Source organism: Megascapheus bottae, chromosome 23 (assembly GCF_031878675.1).
Source record: "Megascapheus bottae isolate mThoBot1 chromosome 23, mThoBot2.hap1, whole genome shotgun sequence".
NCBI classification, from domain to species: domain Eukaryota; kingdom Metazoa; phylum Chordata; class Mammalia; order Rodentia; family Geomyidae; genus Megascapheus; species Megascapheus bottae.
The window spans coordinates 5,376,643-5,403,168 of NC_143531.1; the positions used below are offsets into that span (position 1 = coordinate 5,376,643).

The window sequence follows — 26,526 nt, forward strand, 5'->3', positions numbered from 1 at the left end:
CTGAGTAGCTAGGATTAGTGGGGGATTAGCTGTCAGCACCTAGCAACACTACTACTTTGTATATCTGAGTTGCTTTATTTTTTTATATACAATTTAAAAATTAAAGTGGCTGTACAAAGAGTTTCAATTCAACATATCAGATTTCTTTATTGCATGGATAATTTATTAAATGAATGGACTAAAGTAATACAGACTTTACAACTACAGAGAATTGGTTTATCCAGGGAAACAAAGAAAAATTATTTCTTTTCCTGCAGTTATGATCAAATTGGTCTTTGTCATTAAAACTTAACATGGTGGTGGTAACTAAGAGGAACCCTGAGAGTGTGTCCTTTCCACTGTGATTCTGTCTTTTCCTTACCTGGTACCAGGAGTATGCTCTGTCTGATGGGTCAATGAGAATGGTGATGATCTTGGCTTTGGGGACCAGGGAAGCAGCTCTCTTAGGAGCTTCCTCAGAGTGGAAGTAATTGGCACTCTTCTCAAACAGGAAGTCAGTGGTGACATTAGACGGAACTGGGAAAAAATCCATGTACCTATAAAAGGAATATTTTTCTCAAAATAAAACTGATTTACTGAGGGCATTTGAAGTCTGATGATATTATCCTGCCAACAGGATAACAAGAAGACATTAGGTATTTCACAAACTCATTTATCTCCTAAACAAAAGTCTTCTTCCTTTTTTTTGTTAAAGATTTTTTTTATCCATACTTAGCAAAGCAATCATGTTTGGGACACTAATATTGCATTTGGAAATCCTATTTTTCTGAGTAACTATTCCTTTTGCTTAATGAAAAAAAATGAAAGAAAAGATATGAGATAATAAAAGTATAGGCACAATGATCAAAATTGCAATAATAACCATACTATAAAATGCATCTAAACTCAGAAATGCCATACAGATATAAATGTAAGTAATCCAACAGAAAGAAAAGAAATTGATCAAAATAAAGATATAGCTGGGCTCTGGTGGCTCACTCCAATAGTCCTAGCTCCTCAGGAGGCTGAGATCTGAATATGGTGGTTTGAAGCTAGCCAGAAAATCCATGAGATTCTTATGTCCAATTAACTAGCAAAAAGACAGAAGTAGAGATGTGGCTGAAGTGGTTGAGTGCTAGCCTTGAGCGCGCGCACACACACACACACACACACACACACACACACACACACACACATGCACACATACACACATACTGTCACCACCAAAAGAAACACAGAAAGAATATATTTAGTTCAAAATTTTTTTTGTCAGTCATGAGGCTTGAAATCAGGACCTGGGTGCTGTCTCTGGGTCCTTTGCTTAAGGCTAGCACTCTAGCACTTTAAGCCACAGCTTCACTTCTGGTTTTCTGGTGGCTTATTGGAGATAAATGTCTCATGGATTTAAAAAAAAATTGAATTGTCAGAATAATGTATAGAGGGATTATAGTTACATTCATCAGGTAGTAGGTCCATTACTTCTTGCACATTGATACCCCTTCTCATGTTTTTGTCCCTGTTTCTCTCCCCCAATCCCTCCCTAATCATCTTGAGTCTCACAGACTTTTGACTGTTGTGCTTGGGCTGGCTTCAAACTGTGATTCTCATATCTCAGCCTCCTGAGTAGCTAGGATTATAGGCATGAGCCACTAGCATCTGACTCAAAAATTTGTGTAAAAAGATTTAGACAAGGTTTTTGAAGTCACAGTAAAACAATTTCATTTCCATGAGTGTGTTGTGCTAACTTTATATTTAATCATGGAATGTCAAAGAACAAAAAATATCTCTGCCCAAATATTTTTCAAATGGAGCTATTTATATCTCAGAAAAATTACAGAAAGATTGGAAAGGTACGTACATATTTCAAATTATAAAAGCCTATTAAAAAATCCAAGGCCAGAGTTGTCATCCTTAAGTGTGGTGAGAATTCAGATCACAAGCAGTTAGCACGCAGGCACGGATACCTGCGGGCTCAAGCACTGAAATGAAGGATTGTGCTTAACATTCCACCCACAGAAAAGCTGTCAGGTACAATGATACCAATATATTGTAATACATGTTTCTGAAGCAGGAAGGGATATCTTCTAGAGCAAAAAAACCTTCTGTGTCATAGAAGGGCTATCACTTATAAGGATCCTTACACTCACAATAATGCTACCACCTTCCCCTTCAGTTCATTAAACAGTTCATCATTTTGGGTCACCAAGACAAGTTAGTTCAGAAATTGTTATACAAGACAACTTCCTCCCCAGCCCCCCAGCCCCCGCCCCGCGCAGTCCTGGGGTTTTAACTCAGGGCCTGAGCACTACTGTCCTTGGGCTTTCTCAAGGCCAGAGCTCTACCACTTGAGCCACAGCACCACTTTCGGCTTTTTCTATGCATGTAGTACCAAAGAATTGAACCCAGGGCTTCGTGCATGCCAGGCAAGCATTCTACCACTAGGCCAAGCTCCCGGCCCCAGTGATGACTTCTTTTGATAGTTCGTTGTTTGCTTTTGGCAGAAAGATCATGAGATACTTTCCCAGCATTGAACTGTGAGATGTTTCTCCACATTATAAAACTCCTAGTAGGAGTCCACTTGTTACTACATTGCAAAACAGAGCTGCAATAAGTTGATATATGGAGACTGGGAGAAGCAAAGAAACCTTTTATGTCCGCTGGGCATTGCCTTGCTGGTTATAGGCGAAGAGATATACAAAATATTTGAAAGAGTTGGATGTGCTATCTCTTCATTGTACACTCTATTTGTAGATTGCTATCCCTCATTTTAGAGTTCTGCAAGAGCTGATACTGGGTTCAGAGTGCTTATCAGTGTTAGTGGTAGCCTATTTGATCTATGCTTGTCTCAAGCATGTTCATTCTGAGAAAGGCCCTCTAAAATCACAAAAAAAGGAGTATATAGATGTGCTAAAAAAATTAGACAACTTTCAGCTTCTAAAAATGGCCGTGCTCTCCCAGCAGTTTTATACTGAAAACAGTTTTGTCTGTGAGGATTTCCTCACAGATGTTGTTCTAGATGTTGGACCTGAAGCAGGTATATTTTGCCTGGTCACAGTGGTTTACAGAGAAGTTGAGGTCTTTTCTTGTTTGTCTCCCTGTTCACATTTTTCTAGTGTAGGGGTTAAGACTTAGAGACACTTAAAAAATGTTTGATCAACAAGAAAGTAAATGAAAGGAATTTAAGCTCTTGTTTCCAGGATGGAACCTGAAAGTTACCTAAGTAGGTTTATTTCTATAAAATTTTGGACATTGAACTGGCACTTAGATTTTAGAACATAATTAAAATTAAGCTGAGGGTTTGTATGTCATATATACATATTAATCTATGTAATAAAACATTATATCTATAGAGTCATGAAAATTTTGGAGATTGAATATTCAGGTATAGAAAGGACAATGCAAGCATTATAGAGTGAGCATGTAATTTGAGGGTTATCTGTGAATTCTGCCTCCCTTAAACTTTGCTACTTCTACAACATGTAACACTTCAGCTTTATTTTCAAGCATAAAGAAGTGACATTGGCTGTATATAAAATTTATTCATGGTTGTCATTATCCCTGAATACTTTTAATTGAGTTTTACTCAGAATCAGGTCATCACTGTAGATTCTAAAATGTTAACAATATCGAATGGCTTTCCATACACCACCCAGCCATCTACAATACCCCCCTGCAATTCTATACATGCATAAATTAAATATTCTTTTTTTTCTGAGAGCTTCTGATTGCAAACATTGGTGATTTTTGTCAAAGATAAAGTTTTCTGGTTTTACCTTTACCTCTTGCTTAGGGCTGCTTATAAGTTTAGGCAACCAGATTAACTGCCTGAGGCAGTGCTTCAAATGGCTCTGCAGCTCTGAGGCATCTAACCTTCCACCCTGTGGGATCTTGCTTTCACAAAGGTGGCAGACAAGGCTAAGCTTCCCAGAGAGGTGAGTCTGGATTCTCAGTCTAGCTGTGAAGGCATTTAATGTGACTGAGAGCAAAGCAGTAATTACTGCTGAAAATTGACATTTGCGGTTACCATTATTTGTTATTTGCATTAACTGCCTTTTATAAATGTGCAATTTGTCAATCAAAAGAGTTAGTACTTAGGGAAATTTTAGTGAGCTATATTTAAAATCTTTTATTGAGCTTTTACTTTATATTTACTTATAATATCTCCTATAAATTGCTTAAAGGACTGCATATCTACATTCCTGGCCTGGAAACAAAAAGATCGTATTTGATACAATTTATGACACAAAGTGATTATGCTCATAGTTATGGGTACGTCCCAGGGACTCTAAGTATTATACTAGCTTATATGTCCAAAGAAGTCTTTAATCATTTACTCTACTGTTACTGTTATTATTCTATTACATATATACGCATACATCCACATATAGAAATATATATTGTATATACCTTTTATATACCTGTATACATATTTAAACAGGATGAAATTATATATATAATAGCTTAAAAATTAGACTCACTGGTTAAATAGAAACTGAAGTAGTTGTAGTTTCTTGATTCTATTGTTATTTAATAACCCACAATTAATCAATATCAAGCACACTAGGAAAGAATTGGCAGTACTGTAAACTATATCACAATTAAAATATATGTAAATCCTAAGTAGGTATACAAATTATATTCTATTTTTTTCTCTTTCAACTCAAGACTATCCACAGCGACTCTTGAAATTGTTGGTACTTCTACTAAAATTGAGATCATGCTATCTGACAATGGAGGGTAATACCCAGGCTCCTTATGCAAGAATAAATGCAATATATGTATATATTGTAATTATCAAACCTTTTTATGCCACATTTTTCTGGATTAGTAGAAAAGCCTCTATACACATATTATGATCAGCATGTAGCTTTGTGCCATCCATTTCTACTGTATGGTTTGTCTATATCTTCATTTTTTTCTTTCTTTTTCTTTTATGGCCAGTCATGGGGCTTGAACTCTGGGCCTGGGTGCTGTCCTTGAGCTCTTCAGCTCAAGGCTACCACCCTACCCACTGAGCCGCAGTGCCATTTCCAGTTTTCTAGTGGTTAATTGGAGATAAGAGTCTGATAGACTTCAGTGCCCAGGTTGGATTTGAAGTATGATTCTCAGATTTCAGACTCCTGAGTAGTTGGAATTACAGGCGTGAGCCATCGCACCCAGCCAGATGCATAATATATTTCTAATTTCAATGGGAAGGCAAAAATTAACTTTCAAATGTTGTGCCAGATTTTTAATATAAACACACTTATATTTCAATTTACTTTGTTTTCTTTGCCTTTTACGTAATAGGCCACAGCATTGTCAAAGAAGTGCTCAAGAGCAAGGCAGGAAATGAATTTCTATGAGTAGAGAAATGAAATTTTTAGTATTAGGCTATTTCTCTGACTACCCAACTATAATTACTGTAAAAGATAATTAAGGCTATATTGCAATGACATGTGAGCCTCTTGAGACAATAAATCCTTTCACGAACTGAGAAGGACTGGTGGTAAGTGACTTTGTATTTCTTTATGTTACTCAATGAGTTTCCAGGGCATAGAGGACAAATTTTATTCATGGTTATAAACCACGTGCTTTAAAATATGATCACTAGGTTTATAGTGTGCACAGTACATATACTTTTAGATTTATACTAATAACCCATCTTACCAATCAATCCCCCTGTGGTAGTTATTTCTATTAAAGAACTGTACCTCCTCAAAGGTTTTTGGGCTGGGGGAGTTACTAAGGATGGAAGGATGCATAACCAGGAACAAATACAAAGCAGTGGTACCTGCAAAGACAACAGAGGTTTCGAAATTAATGAAAGCAAGTGCCCAGTATTAACATTCCGAAGTCATTAATAAGCTAATGTTTCCATGGTGCAAGCAGGTTCATTCTGAGTATTCCATGACTTAAGTTGAATAGATAATCAGATATTTAAAACTAACAGGTTGTAAAAAAAATGGAGATTGAATGGTGTGCAATGTAGCCTGGAATTGGGAGAAATGACCTGAGATCTTGGCTCAGTCATGGCTTTGACTTGTGACTTTGGGTTTTTACTTCTCTCTTTTTCAGATGGAAAAATCCCCTGCTTTATTTTACGGGTTTGCTCTGAAGATGAAAAACAAGATAATGTAGTAGAAAATGTGTTCATGACAATAAAGCACTCTCTCAATAAAACATATCACTATCAAATATATAACATTATCGAAATTGATACATATGATCTATAAAGCTCTTACTGAGTCCTGTCAAAACTAGTCAGCCTCAAGACTGAATTTAATCCTTTACCATATTTGCATAAACTTGAGTGTACTTACTTAACACTGTTTAAGAAGCAGTGTCAAAATGGTTTAAATTGTTAAATCTGAAGGAAAGTAGCATTCTTCCTTAGAGACATAAAGTAGCATTATCATGTATTAGAGAGAATGGCATGTCATTGGTACCCATGTAGACTCATAACTACTGAGGGATAAAGATGTGGTTTCTTTTAAAGTGAGCAATGTTATAAAATGTAAATTAGTATTTTTATTAGCCTAAATCAGGAGGTGGCTTCGACTATCTCATTTTCTGCTCCACTGTTGTGATTTACACTATTCTACAATTTGATGGAGCACTCTCCTCAATTATATGATAGCAATAGCAGTCAGACACGGCCTTGTACTATTCCTCTCGCTTGGAAAATATACCATCCTACTTTCCCAGTAATGCTTTGCTATCATTTGCACAGAAGTCAGACTTTTCTGATCATTCTACTAAACTCTTTAATAACATCAGAAAATATATACTAGAAAAATGGATAAAATGACTCTCAGCTACCAGTAGTATTATCTAAACCTGAATTGAAAGAAGCAGTGCTCCTATAGTGTAAGAGCCTTGCTTGAGCCTTTGTCGCCAATTATAGATAACCTAGACAGCGTTTAGAACACAGACAACTGGCCCCAATCCCAGAGGCCCAGGTCTATGTCATGGCTTGAGAATTCACAGTTCTTTTAAGTTCTCTGATCTGGTGAACATCTTTTGAAAAATCAAAAAATTAGAAGAACTGTTGAAGAATATCTACACCTTACTTGTAAGGGGGAAAAAAAAATCCTTCGATACTTGGAAAATCGTAGTAAATTAGAGTAAGCATGTTTTCCTGGAGGCAGGCTAATTCTAGGGTTGACTTTTGTTTCCAGTACTTTATCAGTGTGCGAACCTCTCTAGGTCTTTAACTTCTCTCACCTGGTTGCTAATGAAGAAAATACTGAGCTGTGAAGGTTTTCTAGGGGCCCAGTAGCTAAGTTATGGGAAAGTTCAATCTACGTAGTGCCATACCTGAATATTTGCAAGATGTTTTTAAAAAGAACTTTATTGAGATAGAATTTAGAACATAATAAATATATGAAATATGCCAATCTCTCAGATACAGAACTAAAATACAAATAATCACAGAAGAAAAGCACAAGGCCTTTGGTAAACTAGGAAGAATAAATGTTCATGGACATAAGATACATAGCTATTATAATCTGAAAAAAGAAAATAAACTTTTCTGGGCTTTTTTTTTGGTTGAGTGTGGGGCTTGAATTCTGGGCCTGGTTGCTGTCCATGAGCTCTTCCTCTTAAAGCTAATGCTCTACCACTTGAGCCACAACCCCACTTCCAGTTTTCTGGTGGTTAGTTGGAGATAAGAGTCTCATGGACTTTTGTGCCCAGGGTTGGCTTTGAATTGTGATCCTCATATTTCAGACTCCTAAGTAGCTAGGATTACAGGTGTGAGTCACATGTACCCAACATGTATAGATCTATTTTGACTGCAGGAAATCAACTACATAATTACAGATACGTATTTTTAACCAACTACCTATAAAGGTTCAGTTTTTATACTTCTTTTGGGTCAGTTTCGATATTGAGAACTATTTAAATAGCCAAGTAACTAGAAATCAATGAAAAATTATCCAAAAAAACTACTTTTAATAAAACTCAAGTTAAAATGAGGCTAATTCTCAGTGGAACTTTAGAGGAGGAATCATTTTTGTGAGATTAAAAAAATTAATTTCATGAAAATACTGGTATCAGTGTCATAAACACAAGGAAATCTGAAAAGCTTTATGTGAATGAAAGACAAAAGACTATATAGCACAAGCTTCTATTAGTGACATTCTAGAAAAAGTAAAGCTACAGTGGCAGGAAGTAGGCACCTATGGCTGGGGGTGTCGATCCCAGAGTGACTTTTTTCTTTTTCCTAACAGACCTGTTTGGTTACATGACTGGATACCATCCCCCCAAATGTATCTAATAGTACAATTAACATTGGTGAATTCTATTGGACTTAAATTATACCTCCATAGAACTGGGAGAAAAATCAATATCTAGAAAAATCATTTTCTGTAATTTGTTTTCATTCAAAAGGTAAAAGCTCCATCTAAATAGTAACATGAATACTTAGGGTTTTGAGTTTAGAGGGCAAATAGTAATTCCACCCCTGGTGCTCAAAGGGTTTCAGGTCACATGTGGCCTGAGAGGAATACAGCCCACAGAGGTCTCAAAGGCAAATTTGTCAGCCAAGCTTCAGAGATCTGTGATGGGCGGTGACAGTTGATGTGTTGGCAGGAGGCTTACGGAGAAAGACTTCAGCTTCCATGTTTTCCTGGTTGCTTTTTGACTTCAAGTAGAAAATGACAGGTGAGATAAATAAGGGTGAGAAACATGTTTGTCTTACCTATTGTGTTTAGGTTGATATTAGCAAATGGCACTATGAAAAAAAAATGAGTAGACTTGCTTAGTCTTGTCAGTTTGTTCCAGAGAGATGAGGAAAGGCAGGCACCCCCTTAGCATGCAATGCGACTGTTTTCTGTGAATCCAAAGGCCTCCACTCCACGTGATTTCTCACTTAGGATACAGCTTGAGTGTCTGTCATTTTAAAGCTTCCACTGGGCTTTATTTTAATCCTGATTCTTACAGAAAAGGAGTTTATGGGAAAAAATGCGCAGTGATTTGAGAAAAAAGCACTAAAGATTTCTCCTGGGCATGAGTAAATACCTTTCTTAGCATAACATTTTGTTTATACTTAGGAATTTTGCTTGCTGCACACCTTTTCAACTGTTTGTGAAAAATAGTCATCTCTGCAAAAAGAAGTAGTTTACAAATAAATTAGATCCTGAAGATTAGATGATCTTTGGGAAGGGGTTTATTATAAAATATTCTAGGAACTTTTCTGTATCCCCATTGACTTTTAACCAAATCTTGTTAGTCACTTTGTAAGTACGTGATCAGTTTTGATTTTAGAAATGTTATTGGCATTTCTCATTTAAAATTTTTGGAAAATGTGACACCAAACACGCTGCCGGGTTTTTAAATTCTTTTTACTTAAAAATATGTGGACAAAGCACTCAGGTACATTATTGAGGCAAAATTTATGTCATATGACAACATTCAGTCAGCAGCTTTGTAGGAAATTTAATACCTACTATGTCAAGCATTTGTTATCTAGTCCCCTATATTTTCACTGTTTGGTTACACATAACATTAAAGATTCTCACCAGTTTTCTGAGGTCCTATTACCAAGAATTTTGGTAAGCGATCACAGGTTTTCTCTTTAGACCAAATGTCTCTGTGGCGTTTGTCATCACAAGGATTCTAAATTAGAAAAGAATACACATTAGCATGTGTACATGGATGTGTGTGTGCTTACAGTGTGCAAACATTTACAGTTTTTGTCCTTATAAGAAATTCCAGAATACAATGAATAAACAAAAATGTTTCTTTTTTTAATTTAAAAACATTGAAAGCATAGAAAGTTGCATTATTGAAGTTTTAGAATAATTCTTATCTCTGAGTGAGGTGGTATGAAAAGAAGATAGTTCTACATTGGGTAAAAAAGCCTCATATCTCTGAGAGTTTTCTTTTCTCTCCTGATAGCTCTATACTTATTTATTTTTTCCAGTGCTGGGATTTGAACTGAGAGATGCTACCTCTCACTCAGGTTTTTTGCTCAAGGCTCGCAGGTTAACACTTCCAGTGGCAATTCCCAACTTCTGGCATTTTGATGATTAGTTGGAAATGACTCTCACAGACTTTCCTATGCAGGTTGGCTTTGAGCTGTGACCCTAGGATCTCAGACTCTGAGTTGTTAGGATTATAGGCATGAGCCATTTGCCAGCTTTTTACATTTTTGGCTTTCAAGAAAATGATGACCATGTTGAGAAGAGGTTGCACTTCTATCCTACAATACTCTCAATATTCAAGCGCTAACTGAAACATAAGGTGTCAGATTTTTATTTTATGTGATGTTGAGCTTTCTTGATTTGCTTTAAAGGGTTTGGGATTAGCCATAATAATACTGTTTAAAGAGATACCCAATTCCTTTCAGCTGTTTTCAAAACTGGATTATATACGCACACGTGTGTGTATGTGTGTGTGTGTGTGTGTGTGTTTCTATATAAATGCACTTTAGAGGCTGTGGTGGTAAAAAATCACTAAATTTTATCAAAAGGGCAAAATGAAGATTAATTACTACTTTAGGGATTCTGCTTTTGGTTTATGACACTTAAAAAATACCAACACTTGCTGTGCAAGATGTACCCAGAACATCATTTTTTTTTGACAATCCAGGTAGTTGAACTCAGGGCCTGGGCACTGTCCCTGAACATTTTTGTGCTCAAGGCTAGTGCTCTATCACCTGAGCTACAATGCCACTTCTGTCTTTTGCTGAGTAGTTTACTAGAAATAAGAGTTTCATGAACTTTCTTGCCTGGGCGAGCTTCACAACTGATCCTCAGGTTTCAGCCTCCTAAATAACTAGGATTACAGGCATGAGCCAATGGTATGCCTGCATGCACCCTTCATTTTTTAAAATATATTTTTTATTGTAATTAATAGAAGGGTTACATTATATTCACCAGATAGAAGGTACATTACTTCACAAATATTGATAACCTTTCTCATGTCTTGGTCCCCATTTCCCTTACCCCCTCCCCCCCGCTCATCTTGATTTCCCCCCTTCCCTCTCCTATTTCAAATAACCAATTAAGCACATATAGAATATATCAGATAACAAGGTGAAATTCTGTAACAATATGAGATAGCCAAGGGACAGCAAAAGAGATGAGAGATAATATAGTACTTTAAGGACAACAATCACTCATTATATGGCTTTTGTTTCTATGTCCTGGAGATCCTTTCATTTAGCATCATACTATATGGCCTTATGTATCTAGGTTTTGTTCTACTGTAAATCTCTGCTAGGAGAGCCCAAGGTTTCTACTGATTATGACAAATGAGGTAAACCATTGAGCCTATGTTCCTTTAAGTCTGGTTTATTTCACTTACTATGATTTTCTCTAAGTCTTTCCATTTCCTTACAAATGGGGCGATGTCGTTCTTTCTGACTGCAGCATAGAATTCCATTGTGTATAAATACCACATCTTGTTGATCCACTCATCTACTGAGGGGCATCTGAGTTGGTTCCATATCTTTGCTATGGTAAATAGTGCTGCAATGAACATCGTTGTGCTAGTGCACCCTTCATTTTTAACTGCCAAGTATGTATTACGGAGAAAAGGAGAGAATTACAATAATTTCATACTATTTAAGGAACAAGTAAACTGGATCACTTTTTTCTTTCTATTCAATTAATACTGTAGGTATATGAAATTAAAACTAATAAAGCCGCTTTAGAAAAAAGGATTATTTTAAACTTGTCAAGTAGTAAAAAGTTCAAGAACTTAGTAATTTTGACTACTTAATTTCAAGTACTTTAAGGTGTTAAGCAGGAAAAAATGTAGTAATTAAGATTTGTAGTAATTAAGATAGTTAAAAAGGAAAGACACTTGTTATAACAACTGGAATGTCATACAACATTTCAATCCTGAACTCTTCATAGTTTGGTAATTAGAGGAAGGAAGACCTGTTTGAGGCTGATCAGTAGTTAGTTACCTGTCTAAACTCAATCTGTTTACCATCTACTCTTTTAATCTGTTGCAGTGTGCAGATTGATCTCCCACTCTTGATTGAGAACATCCTAATCACTAAAACCTTCAGTGAGAATTCCACAGTTTTTACACGCAATAGAACAGAGAATTTGGGTACAGCAAGGAGTCTGTAATTCAAATTAGTTGTAATGATTATGGAACCAGTTTTACCTGCCAGAGAGGGTCTTTCTGATCGGGGAAGAGCTCAAAATACTTGCGAGCTAGTTGTACTGGAGGCAGAGTCTGAAGGCGCAGGTTAGTCCAGGTCTGTACAAAGTTGGCCAGATTAACAAAGGTGTACAGTCCCAGCCGGTCATTCCCATAGTTGGACAAATGGGTCATGAAAATACTGATCTGAAAAAGGACAACGAACTTTAGAGTAAACTTCAGTGATTTTTGACACTAGAAGGCAGTAAAGGAATGTTAGACTATTTTTTCTTGAAGATCACTTATGAATTCTTTTGCTAAGATTACTTAAGAATTACAATCTATGATGTGTTTTTTGATGTTGAACATGTCCTAGAATTTCTTGTAATATTAATGCATAATATGGCAAGCTTTAACGAGTATTTATTTCCTGATTTTTTTTTTTGCCAGTCCTGGGCTCAGGGCCTGATTACTGTCCTTGGACTTTCTCAAGGCTAGAGCTCTACCACTTGAGCCTCAGCACCACTTCTGGCTTTTTTCTATGTATGTGGTACCAAGGAATCGAACCCAGGCCTTTGTGCATGCTAGGCAAGCACTCTACCACTAGGCCAAACTACCGGCCCCTATTTCCTGAAATATTAATATGTTTTAGTCACCAAAAATCAGAGCTGCCCAACATTCATATACTCACAATCAATAAGACCAATTATTGATATATATATATATATATATATATATATATATATATATATATATATATATAGCTTTGGCCCTGGGGCTTGAACTCCGAGCCTGGATGCTGTCCCTGAACTCTTCAGCTCAAGGCTAATGCTCTACCACTTGAACCACAGCACCACTTCCCAAATACTGATATTGTAGCCTAGATATTAATTCATGATGCCTTTATGATATGCGAACTATGAATATGTGAGTCTTTGGGCTTTCATGGGATCATGATTTTTTTTTTTGGTAAACTCAACCCATTTAATTTGGTTAATACTGTAATATTTCCAGCTAAGGAGTATAAGTAATCAATGAATTAATATTAGGTCCTGTGCTTTACAATTCTTAAAAGCTAGGGTCACAACATGTGATGCCTGAAGGTTATACTCAGCAGAATAACCTTCCAACCTTTTTCCACATGAACTGAATCTGAATCTGCCATTATTCCCTATACAAAACAGCTCCTTTAAGAAACGTTTTCAGTGCTTGACTAGATAAAATTGACTCTTGCTATGGAAGCAGTGGACCTATGTTTAATTTATACATTGAAAAAAAAGCACAGAAAATATGGGGAACATTTCACAATGAAAGAAATTTGAATTCAATCAACTTGGTCTAGATTGTCAGATGGACATTTTTAGAATTACTGCTTTAACTAATGCAAGCTGTTGATAAGGGGAAAGAATTCTGTGGGAGATTTTCAATAGCGGAGCCAACTTCTATGGCATTTATGCTGTTTTAAAAATAAAAATATGGTAGCACTGCTCTAAAATACATTAAGGCTTAAGCACATAGTAATTATTGTTACTCTGATCATCATAATAATATAACCAGTCATTCGTTAAAAGGGTGAGAGAAATATTGAAAATTCATTGAGATAAACTGGCAGAGATGACAGGCAAAAAAGTTATATTAAGAGAAGACAGTATATAGAAAAAAGTAATTGATTACAACTCTGAATAAGTGGAAACAAATATCTTGTATTCCATGGAACAAATCATAAAAATCCTATAGGCTTTCTCAGTTGAAGCCAGCTGTGATCAAGAATATTTTACTGATTTCTATTCACTCTGCTAGAAAATTTATGAAATCTCAGGACTTTCACAAGCAAGATACTTGGGAGATCATTCTTAACAGCCATCAGAATATTGGTGCAGTTATGGAATTGATAAGAATTTTATCCTTTTAGAACTTGATGAAAAATGAGACTTTCAAGTTTTTCCCTTGTTTTTAAAGTAGCTTCATTTCTGTGATTCTGAAAGATTTTTATTAAGAATCTGTGTAGTCTAAGCTGGCTTTGAACTCAAAATCCTTTTGCTTCAGTCTTCCATGCCTAGCTGTTATGATTTCTATTATCCCTTCTTTTATTCTTCAAAAGCTTATAAAAACAGATGGCAATTGAGAAACTTATGAGCACTACTTTTACACATAGTGGTTCTTTTCTAATTTAAAAGGCAGTCCTTATTTTATATGCCACATTTTTCAATGTAGCTTAATGACATGGTAAAATGATACTTCAAATTATATTTCTCCTAAGAAATTTGAATGCAATTGGGAATTGAGCTATGTATGGGCCTAGTTAGCTGCTAGTTCAGATTTCTTGCTTTATATTTTATGGAAGATCTATTAGGCAATCTATGGATGTTATTTGAATATTGTCTGTATTAAGCAGAAAATGGGAAATGAGAGATACCATAGACAGTGTCATGAATACACCTGAACCCTTTGAACTTACTATTTGACCTCATAATCAATATTGTTCTGCGATAGAGTACTTCTTTGCTACCTGCATGACCACAGAAAATTTAAAAAAATACTAGTGTCTCTGACAAAGACAGGCTATTCAAAATGAGTTGTGGGCTAGCTGATGACATTGTTTTTGTTGATTCGGAGCCCAGATTGCCAGAATTAAGGAAGCCCTTATAAAACCGAGCTTAATTCTGTAGAACAGATCCTTAGCCTTCAAGAGTGGAACCTTTAAGCCAGCCAACTCTTTATCTCTTTCACTTTGTCCTGTACAGTGGTTACAAATGTGGGCTCAACTATTAACTGGTTCTGTGATGTTTGCAAGTTATTTCAACTAGCAGTGCTTTAGTTTGCTTATCTAAAAGAAAAACAAACCATGTAACAATAATATCTACCCTGAAGGCTGTCATCACAATTACATGTAGGAATGAATGTAAAGGCTTGCCTCAGAGTAATTGCCTAATAGTCAATAGCTGTTGCTGTTATCCACCTCAGTGTCCTGGAGAAATGTAGTTCATCTACAGCTTCTTCTCCCAGCTCATCAGCCTAGCCCTCAGCTTCCCAAGGAGTTAGGAGACAGAAGTGTGCCTGCATCTCTCTTCTGATCGCTTCCTCTGTCAGGCAAGATTCTGTCATCAGTGACTTGTGCATCCCTCCTGCTTTTCACTCTTAAATTCCTTTGTCATCTTTCAGCCTTCAGTACACTGTACATTTAAGATTTCCAATCAGTTTTCTCTTCTCATTAGTTAGCAAACATATGGATGGTGGGGCACAGACACAGAGAATGCACAGCGAAAGCTATTCCTATCACAAAAGATATGGTCCCCCGTCTCAAAGGCACACTCAGAACAGTTGCATATTCTTCATATTCTTTTCTGTCGGCTCACTGTTCAACTTACCTTACTGGACATCTTCCTCCCCTCTCCCCTTCCTTCCCCTCTCCTCCCCTCCCTTCAGCCTTCTCCACATCTCATTCCACTTCATTCCTTCTTGGCCCTTTGGTTTAGTCTGTCATATCTCTAGTTAATCATCCTAAAATCTCAGTGGGCAGGAGCTCTGAAGGAACTCCCCACCCTTCTCCACACACATGTGGGATTTTAGAATTCCTCCTGATACCTGCAATGCCAGGCTGAGGTATTTCTTTCTTTCTTTCTTTTTTTTTTTACAAAGAACATCTTTACTGATAAATGACTATAAAAGCAGTCTTAGTTTATAGATACCCAAAACAGTTAAAAGGCAGAGCATTAACACTTGCAGTAGTCACACTGAGATACAAACAAGTATTCAGGTTAAACACCAGGTGTAAAAAGGACAAATACTGAAGTGCAAAGGACCAGAGGTCCCAGTTCTATTTCCAGACTTTAGAGAATAAGTCCATCTACCACTAAACTGCAATTAGTTTGAAAACTTCAGATGCTAGCTCCCACTTTAGTGATATTTGGACAGAAAACAAACAAACAAAAAATCCCATGGGTTCCATGGAAACTCTGAAGAACAGAACCTGGTATAAACAGAAGCATGGGTGGCCAGGGAGTAGAATGGTCACAGCAGGCTAAGGTATTTCTTTTATAAAATTTATTTTATTTTAATGTATAGAGGGGTTACAGTTATATTCACCAGATAAAAAGTGTATTACTTCCACACATTGATACCCCTTCTTATATTTTTGTCCCCATTTACCTCCCTCACCCCCTCCCCTCATCTTTATTTCCCCTCCTATTTCAAATAAACAAATAAACATATGTATATAATATACCAGGTAACAAAGCCAGATACTGTAACAATATGAGATTAACCAAAGGGCAAGAGAAGAGAAGAGAAAAAAAAACATAGTACATTAAGAACAAGTCACTCATAATTAATTAAGCTCCTGCTCCCATGTCCTGGAGCTCCATTGGTATTTCATCTTTTACAAGTATTCGAATATTTCTTGGTGTTTTTCCTGCCACCTGCTTTCAGTTCCATGAGATCTAATTCATCTAGGTAAGAGTAAAAAATCAATAAACTCCAGAAGTGGAGCTGTGGATCAAGTTGTAGAGTACCTTGACCAAAAGAGCAAAAGGATAGTGTCTAAGCCCTGAGTTCAAACACCCTCTCCAAAAAAAAAGGAGGTCATAAAATTCCCAAATGTGCCTCCCTCAGATCCTTTTCACTCATCTCACAAGTTTTCATTTTGTCTGAGATGAGGCTGACACCAATCTACTGTGTTTCTGCAGAGAACACCTTTCAAGGCTCTGATGCACTCAGCAGGTCTCAAGCCAGCACTGCAGGCTCTTCCTCTGGATGGATATAGTAGAGAATCACATTCACCATGAACCAGCACCATGCTTTCCAGAAGTGTTACCCATTGCCAGAAATGCAATGGATGAGAAATGTAAAATTTTGGCAGGGGATCTCTCTCTCCTTGTTCACATCTTTTACATTCTGTGCTATAACTGTTGCATGCCAACAAGTACTTTTATTGATTTTTGTCACCTTCTCCAAGCGAAGCGATGTCACTTTATTTTGAAGGTTTAGATTCATTGAGTGCTGTTTTATTTACCTGGCCATGTGCCTTACTCATCATTTAAAAATCTCAAAGGGAAGCTCACTTGCAGAATAATTTGGCACAGAGCTCTAAGCATTTTTGAGTTAGAGACCTGATAGGCTTTAAATGAAAGTTGGAAGGGTAAATCAATTGCTCTCAATTAAGGACAGGTTACAAAGGTATACAGTTGAGGTTAATGTAATTCAAAGTAATTTAGCTTGAAGTGGTTTTCCTTTTTTTTTTCAAATAACATTTATATTGCTCATGTAATTTTCCTGGCTATACATTCAGAACTGCAACTTCAGCCTTTTTATTACAAGGTAGTGATGGATGATCAATTAACATGTCTGTTAGGTGCCAGAAGTAATTCTACTGGGTTAATGTGTCACAATTGCTTTAGCTTCCGAACAAATGTTTACATGCCATGGAAGTGTCTCCAACTCTCAGACCACCAATCTGCAATTAATTTTGCATTGTGTCCATGGCTTATGCTCTTCTCCTACTGTCTCTACATGAAACTGCAAGCCCCCTCTGCGGTGATTTAGAGACCAGACACCAGCTGCTCTTATCCTCCTTGACTCACAAAGTCACAGAATAACAAACACAGTTACAGCTGAAGATGAATTAAAAAGTGATGGAGAGAAATCTTGTTTTTTTTTTTAAGTAGAGTCTCAGTACAAAAGTTATATTTGATTTTTCCATAGTATTTTTATTTTTGAATTGGAAACCATTTTATTTGGTTCTTAATTTTAAGGCACTTCCTCAAGAGCATAATGAAAAAAAGAGAAAGGAAAATAAAGTGCGGCTCAATAAATTGTGGCTCATGCCTGTAATCCTAGATACTCAGAGATCAAGATCTGAGTATCATAGTTCAAAGCTACACCAGGCAGGAAAGACTGTGAGATATTTGTCTCCAAATTAAAAGGTGTGTGTCTAAAATTTTTGTTGGGATAGATATTTGGGAGTGTCTTATATGCATAAAAGCAACTGTATTTATGCATTCTTCTTATTGTATGAACACAAATATAAAATTGTACACATATTTGAAATTTTTCTTCTTAATAAGCATTGGAGATATTTCCATATTTGTACACAGACCATGCTGCCAATGCTGATTGTGTGGGTGTTGTCTCATTCTGCATAGTAGTCTGTAGTGTACTTAATGAGTCCTTCTTACAACTATTGAGAATAACTTTGCCTGTGGATCCCCTCACAGGCAATGCAGATACAAGGATACAGTCTTGGAAGTAGAATTTCTGAAGAACATGATGTGTATTTGAAATAGTGAACAGTTAAAGGAGCTTGGAAAATGAAAGGTTTAACAAATAAGAACTATTGGCATACTCTGTATGTTCTCCCAATTTCCAAAGAAGATAGGAGTTTCTCCTCAACTCAAGACCATTGACTGGAGAGCCCAGACCCCAGCATTCTGCATTGCTGGGCGGGGGGAGGGGATTGTCAGATAAAAGGTCTGCAGAGCATGGAGTAAGAGCTCCTTAGCAAGTTCACAGAGCTAATCTCCTTCTCCTTCTCCACACGTTAGCATATACTGATTACCACAAAGGAGAACAGACATGGAGGGTTCCCTTCTTCCAACAGACTGGAGGTGAAGGATAACAATGGGGATTAGGAGACGCTTTAACCGTGAAGGAGGTTCACTACTTAGACTTTTATACAAGACTAGATATAGAGAGAGTATTACATTACATTACAAAAGTGATTGGAGGACTTTCATTCTATGAGCATCACTACCCAAAGTTACAGGCCTTCCTTGAGGTTTTCTCCACCCCCCACTTAAGTTGAGAGGAAGTAGTTTGTGAGGAGACATTTCAAAGAATTTAACATGTTCAATGTAGGAATAAAAAATCACAAGTGATATAGGGGGCAGAGAGACTGACAACTTACAATACCTTTGTCTTTGTGGTATTAAAGAATGAGTCTGTGGACACAGGGAGAAGTGAAATATAAACACCCATTGAAGGAGAAGATAAGCAGAGCTCCTTTAGAGCTCCGAGTGCTCACTTTGGAGCACTGACTGAGTCATGCACTGTGAATAAAGTGTCTCTAGGAAAGGGCTATGTGACTTTCAGGATCATTGGACAGCCAGTGATCACATCTGTCCCCAGACCCAATCAGAGGCTCCACGCATCCTTTAGCCCTTCTGGCTGAGTGTGTCCATTCCATGCACACTTCTGAGGTCCAGTCAGTCCACTGTTTACCTGCAACTCTTCCAGGGACAATGGGCCAAGATGGGATGGCCAGGGGGCCATATGTGTGACTGCTTCAGGTTATGTGCAGGGATGCACAACCTCTATGGGAAGGGACTTTGGCCTGTCCTGAATTTTTCTGCTCTTGCTTAGGCCTGTTTATAGGTTTCATTATTCTAAATTCCAATTCAATGGTAATTACAATCATTTTAAACCAAGTATTTCAGAGGTATATTATACCATTTTCTATGAGTTGTAATCCTCTAGTAAATGACATTTACTAGAGTTGAAAGAACGAATGAGGTGCAAAGGAACAATGATGGAGATTGTACCACTGACAAAGTGACATAGACAGACACTCGTAAAGGTGGGAGAGCCGTCCACACTGAGAACCTATATTTTTACTGAGTTTTTTCCCCCCCTGAGACTTTCCGTTTCATTGTGGAATTGCCTGCATTATTAAAATAAATGGGTGTCAAGCTCTTTTGATGTTTCATCCCAGGCTGAGGGAGAATTTTGATATGTCTACACATCCTCGCAGCAGGCAGAGGAAACCCACACAGCTGGAGTTGTTGTCAGTTGTCACCACTGAGGATATAGTTTAGCCTGAACATTTATCAAAAGAGCATATCCTTTGGGTCTCCTATTATGTGAGGTAAGAGATATTGAGTTTTACCTGAGAAAACCATTTCAGTCCTTTGGTTGATAAGATAGGGAGAAAAGATATTATCTCACAGATTTGTCTTGTAAAGAAAAGAACATAAGAACTAGCCTCCTGTGGCAGGCCCTTAGTATCCATCCCACGTGTTTTTTGCATTTTCAAGGAAAAAAACATTTAGTTTTGTGATGTTGAGGATGGAATCCAAAGCCTGTACCTGCTTAGACAAGTGCTCCAATATTAAATGTCATCTCTGGCCCACAAAGAGACATCTAGTATGTTCATTCTATACTTTTCACTTTCTGATTTATTTTTATGTTGCACTTTCGCTATGTTTTTTTCCTCACAATTTTCTGTGCACGTCCTTTTGAGTTTTAACAATTTTTCACACAATTTGATGTTGTGTGAAAAGAGATGTGAAGAGATGTTAACTTTTTCATTTGCTCAGATTTCTGCACACATTCCCTCACAGCCTAAAGTCCTAAATTGGCTTAGTTTTTCCTTTCATGTCGAGTCATTATTTTCTTATGCCTTCTGCTCAAGGTGTCATTTCTGCATGTAAATTCTGCTCTTCACCCCTGTATTGTTGACTTTATTGCAATGGTAATTTATCTTTCAGTCATCATATAAAAGCTGCATCAGGCTGCTGTGAGCACTCTCTTGCCAAAGAATCCGGCATCACAGATGTGAATTCTAGTAATAAATCTGTCCACACATCACAGAAAGAGGGAACACATTTTTTTACATCTTTGAAATCAGAGGAGTTAGAAAATGTGGATGAACCATAATTGTTAATACATGATATTAATGTGACTGGTGAAACAAATGGAGAGTAATAAGTTTCTAAAAGAATGAAAATAAAGGTGAGAAGAAAAAGAAGAAACTGAAAGAGAAATGAATATCATTTTTCCACCGCTACAGGGAATTCAATTGGGAATAGCATGAATAGGCTATTAGGTCTGTTCCACGAGACCTCACGATTCATTTGGAAAAGTCTTCAGGTATGTCTGGGAAACAAAGAAACAGTTAATAAAATCAAGGCTAAGTTCTGGTGTACTGAAGTGATGAAGTAAGAAGAGGTTTAGATAGTATGACGCTAAATGAAAGGACCTCTAGGATACAGAAACAAAAGCCATATAATGAGTGATTGTTGTCCTTAATGTACTGTTATCTCTCATCTCTTTTGCTGTCCCTTGGTTATCTCATATTGTTACAGTATCTCACTTTGTTATCTGATATATTGGATATATTTGTATTTGGTTATTTGAAATTGGATAGGGAAGGGGGGAAAACAAGATGAGGGGTGGGGGTGGGGAGGAGAGAAATGGGGACCAAGACATGAGAAAGGGTATCAATGTATGTGAATTAATGCACCTTCTATCTGGCAAATATCATGTAACTCTTCTATTAATTACAATAAAAATATATAAAAAAGAAGAAGTTTAGGACGAATGGTACAATATGAGGTTTATAAAAGTATCATTAAGACCTCTGTAGACTGGTGATTGCCCAGTCAGAGAATTGATCATGTATTTCTTTTATGACTCTGACAAGGATCATGGTACAGTGGGAAAGAAAGCAATGGCTTGTTTGGTTCGGGGCAAAAGAAATGACAAAATAGGTGACATCTGGGAAGCTAGCCAAAGGCAGTCACAAAAAGCAGGTCCAAAAAGGACTATTGAAGATTAACTCAAGGACAGTGACAGCTAGGTGAAAGACATGGAGAGAATTCCTTGGAGGCTTGGAATCAAAGAGAAGGAAAAAAAAATTAGAGGCCACTGTGCCAGACACTTTTTTTTGTGTATGATGGGACCATTTAAACACACACACACACACACACACACACACACACACACACGCACACAACATCTAATAGAAATGTTTAAGTTAGTAGCATGCTATCAAAATATTCCATCTCCTTTCCTCTGGAAACATAAATGTATCAGGACTATGATGGGCTAGGCTGTTGAGATCACGACACCACTGAAGTTCACAGTTCAGTTAGCCATCCAGAAATACAAATCCAGATTTCAGAATTTTAAACAAAATGGTGCATCACTTCCTAAGCAATGCATTGGATGTGATTTCATCTGTAAATGGAAAGTAGGGATCATTTACAAAATAACAGAGTAGGATTTCCTGTGCAGACAGATGCTTTTTATATTTATATAGCCAGAGCTGCTTCTCTTTTTTTATTTTTAATGCTCTGAGAAACTGGAAACTGATATGATTTTTCATATCAAGTTTAGTTTAACATATGGCAAAGAACTCATTCAGACTGTCTCCAAACTTTGCAGTTAACAGTTTCCAGCCTACATAGGAAGCGAAACGGGGCTGCTGGTGAGTTCCCACTCCCTCAGAAGACCGCAGAGAACAGCCTAAGTTAAACCACAAAAATGATGTTTATACAAAGTGCAGCCTTCAATTTAAACCACAGTCACACAGAAAGCTTTGGTGGATGCTTCAATCCTGGTTTTCAGTTGTACCAGCACAAGACTTCAAACACAGCTCAATAACCAAGTAGCTGTCAACACAGTTCTTCAGCCTTTTGGAAGAAAAGCAAAGAGCAGGTTCTGAATCTTGGAAGGCCTCAGTTTAGCTGTTTGTAACTCTTCTACTGGATTTTCCACTCTTAGGCAAATACAACAAGAGAAGCACATCTAACAAGAACCTTTGAAAAGAGAGCTAAGGCGTTCTTTGTGGAATGCAGTTGTGCTATATTCCCTCCTTACTAAACACATGGGAAAACAGACCCTAAATATGATTACTTCACCATTGCCTAAGGGTCTGTGTTTTGTTATCACCCAGTTTCATGGGTTTTTAACCTTTAGCTATTTTTGACTTAAAAAACAATTTTTTATCAGCTTTTATTAACTACTTCTACTCTGTCATTCTTCCTTTCCTTCCTCTTATGTCCTGATGTTGCTTATAGAATATATTCCATAGAATGAGAAAATAGACTAAAAAAATGGCTGTATTCTGCTTAAAAAATAAAAGGATCATGGAGCCAGGAGTTTGGTCTAATGGGAGAGTGCTTGCCTAGTGTGCATGAAGACCCGTTCGATTCCTTGGTACCATATACATAGAAAAAAGCCAGAAATGGTGCTGAGGTTCAAGAGGTAGAGCTCTAGCCTTGAGAAAGTCCAAGGACAGTGCTCAGGTCCTGAGCTCAAGCCCAGGACTGGCAAAAAAAAGGGTCATGTTGTCACAGTGACAAAAGAACAAAATAAACATATTTTCTGTTTCTTTCCCTTGGGTCTAGTTAGATATTCTCTTTCAACCTCTGTTTTCTCCATCTGGGCATGATTGGTTCATACCTGCATTCTTAGTTACTCAAGAGGCTGAGATCTGAGAATCCATCCTAGAAAGTTCATGAGACTCTTATCTTCAACAAACTACCAGAAATACCTGGAAGTGGATCTGTGGCTCAAGTGGTAGAATGCTAGCTTTGAGCAAAATTGTCCCAGGGTAGTGCCCAGGCCCCAAGTTCAAGTCCTAGGACCCACAAAGCAGACAAACAAAAACCAACCAATCAAACAACAACAAAAACAACTAAAAACCCCTCAAATCCACCAAACAAAAAACCTCATAGAACTGCTGTCAGTTTCATAATTAAATAAAGTCATGTGGAACAGCAAGTAGTCTACTCCCTGGCAGTTAGTCTTTGGTTTCCTTTCCCTCTGAAAGCCTTGCTAGCTTGGTTTCTCATCCTCTGCTACAATCTACCTACCTACTAGAGGGACAAAGTGGAGTTAGAGACACCTGAACTATTACGATTACTGTTGTTCCTATGTGGTCTTTATTTGCTATGTTGAGATGATTTCCTTCTATTCCACAGTCTTTGTATCACAAAGCGATGATGAATTTTGCTAATATGGTACATCACATGGATTCATTTTTGCATATTAAATCACCCTTAGATCAAGGATACTTACCTCTTGGTCCTGGTTTATGACCTAATAGATTATTGTATTGGTTTGCTGGGATTTTCTTAGGAAATTTGTTCAAATGTGAGGTATTAATTTGTTTTTCATTTTTTTTATGGAGTGATTTTGGCATCATGTTGACCTTACAGAATAAGTTTGGAGGTGATGATTTCTCTTCAAATTTTGACAGCAAAGGGAACGGCAGTGATTTTTAAAATCTGTGATTATCATCTATTTATACAGCACACCACTGACTCAATGTCCTTACTAGTTATAAGTCTGTCTAGATTTTATTAATAAACTAGCTTGTATGTGTTTGGCAGTCCACTATTTTTTATGCTATCTATTTAGTTGGTGTGTGATTGTTCCTAGTAGTCTATGAAGATCATTTTATTTCTGTGATCAGTTGCAATGATTTCTCTTTGTGATGTGAGACCTTCCTTTTTACTTATTTACTAAATAAAGGGATGTTAATCTTAAAACTAAAATACCCAAAACTTTCAGTTTTGTTGCCGGTTACCAGTGGCTCATGCCTGTAACCGTAGCTACAAAAGAGACCCCATTCCTGTAACTCTGGCTACACAAGAGACTGAGATTTGAGGACTGCAGTTAGAAGGCAGCCTGACCAGGAAAAATCCATGAGACTCTTATCTTTACTTAGCCATAAAACAAACAAAAAAAGCCTGGAAATTGGGGTGTGGCTCAAGTGGTACAGTGCTAACCTTGAGCAAAAAAGCTCAGGGGACAGTGCTCAGGCCTTGAGTCCAGAATTATTACACAACCCCCCCAACTTTAAATTTTGTAATTTTTGTCCTTTGTTTTGTTGATTTTCACTCTAATTGCTATTATTTCTTTTTCTTTCTTATTTTGGGCTCATTTATTCTTCAATTTCTAGTTTCTTAACATTCCTCTAGGCAGAGTTGTTTTCATTTACTTCAAAGCATTTTCTAACTTCTCTTTTGATTTCTTCTTTGGTCTTGGATTGTTAAAAAAATGTTTTATTTATCTGTACTCATTTGTGGATTTCCACTTCTCATTCTATTCTTGATTTCTAATCTGTCTGTGGTTAGAAGTGATACTTGGTATGATTTTAACATTAACTAATAGATTTGTTTTGTGCCTTGACATGTACTCTATGCTGAGTGCCATTTTAGAAAAGAATATTCTGCTGCAGCTGAGTGGAATATTCTGTCTTTGAAGTCAATTTATCCTATTGCACAGCATTGCCCACATTTTCTGTTTAAATATTGATCTTCACCATGATTGTTAATGGGTTATTATGGTCTACTATCTATTTAGACATTTCTGTCAATACTTCATGTACTTTGCAATTCTCATGTTCTGTACATATAGAGTAATAATCATAATATATTGGATGATATCCTTCTTGGTTTCTAGTGCTCTTTTTTTGATTTTAGCCAGATGCCAGAGGCTCAGGCCTATAATTCTAGCTTCTCAGGAGGTTGAGATCTGTGGATCATGACTTGAAAGAAGCCATCAAGAAACTCAATGAGACTCCCATCCTCAATTAACCAGCAGAAATCCAGAGGTAGACCCTTAGCGCAAGTGGCAAAAACCTCAGGGATACGGCTCATACCCTGAGTTTAAGCACCAATACTGGCACACACATACACACATGCAAAAGTGTAACAATTCTATTTTGGGTCTTGGCCTTACATTTACTAAACATACACAGTCTCGAAATTATCTTGGTTATTGTCCTTAGCAAATCAAATGATGCAATTTGTCAAATACTTGGGTTACTTATACATTTATCTTCAGTTTTCATATTTGCATCTGATATACTAGGGCCAATGTTTCTACATTTGCTGACCAAGTAAAACATTGTATAATTGAAAACCAAAGCTGTACTTTGTAAAATATTTTTCCCTTTTATATTCCCATCCCCCTCCTCTCATTCCCTGTATGTAACAATACCATTATTTTTGGTGTATCCTTCCTAGTACTTTTATACAACCAACTATATACTAATTCATGTATGATTTGTGCCTAACCCTTATTCTAATTTTGTGTGTATAGTTTCAGTGTGATACTTAATCGGTCTCATACAAATAGATACTCAAGTTATTACCACTGCTTGAAGTACAAATAACTGTAAGGAAAACTGTTTAAAACTATTCATTAAAACAATGTGTAAAAAATAGATCCTTGAAGTAGAGTTCTGAAATTAGAATGGGCACACCAGAGGTCAAATGCATATGTAGGCTTTTTAGTGGTTGTTAATCTTCGAACGGTAAGGATGGTATCCTTTTGCCTTCCTACTAGAATGCATGAGTACCTTTTTATTCATCGCCTTGCTAACAGAATGGTTTATCTTTTAAATCTGATTTTAATTTTTTTCTCCCAGTTTTTGACATTCAGTAGAAAATGAATGGTGCTTCAGTATATTTAGCTTTGCATTTTTTTTTGTTGGTCATGGGTTTTGAACTCTGGGCCTAGGCAATGTCCCTGAATTCTTCAGCTCAAGGCTAGTGTTCTACCATTTGATCAGTGCCACTCCTGTTTTCTGGTGGTTAACTGGAGTCTCACCAACCTTAGTGCCTGGGCTGGCTTTGAACCACGATCCTCAGATCTCAGTCTCCTGAGTAGTTAAGATTTCAGGTGTGAGCCATCAGCACCCAGCTAAGCTTTGCATTTTTGTCATTTCTAGTGACCCTG

The 26,526-nt window shown here is 37.0% G+C and overlaps 1 protein-coding gene across 3 annotated transcripts in view; it reads right to left on the reverse strand.

The window, feature by feature from the left end:
* Positions 1-26,526, reverse strand: part of LOC150047258 (bifunctional heparan sulfate N-deacetylase/N-sulfotransferase 3) — a 137,775-nt gene that overhangs the window by 19,265 nt on the left and 91,984 nt on the right. For all 3 annotated transcript variants that reach the window (XM_090356652.1, XM_090356653.1, XM_090356654.1), the window contains exons 7-10: positions 12,085-12,267; positions 9,483-9,579; positions 5,629-5,752; positions 362-536 (exon numbers count right to left, since the gene is read on the reverse strand). In XM_090356652.1, the coding sequence (XP_090212778.1) occupies positions 362-536; positions 5,629-5,752; positions 9,483-9,579; positions 12,085-12,267 (579 nt within the window). The remainder of the gene's footprint in view (positions 1-361; positions 537-5,628; positions 5,753-9,482; positions 9,580-12,084; positions 12,268-26,526) is intronic.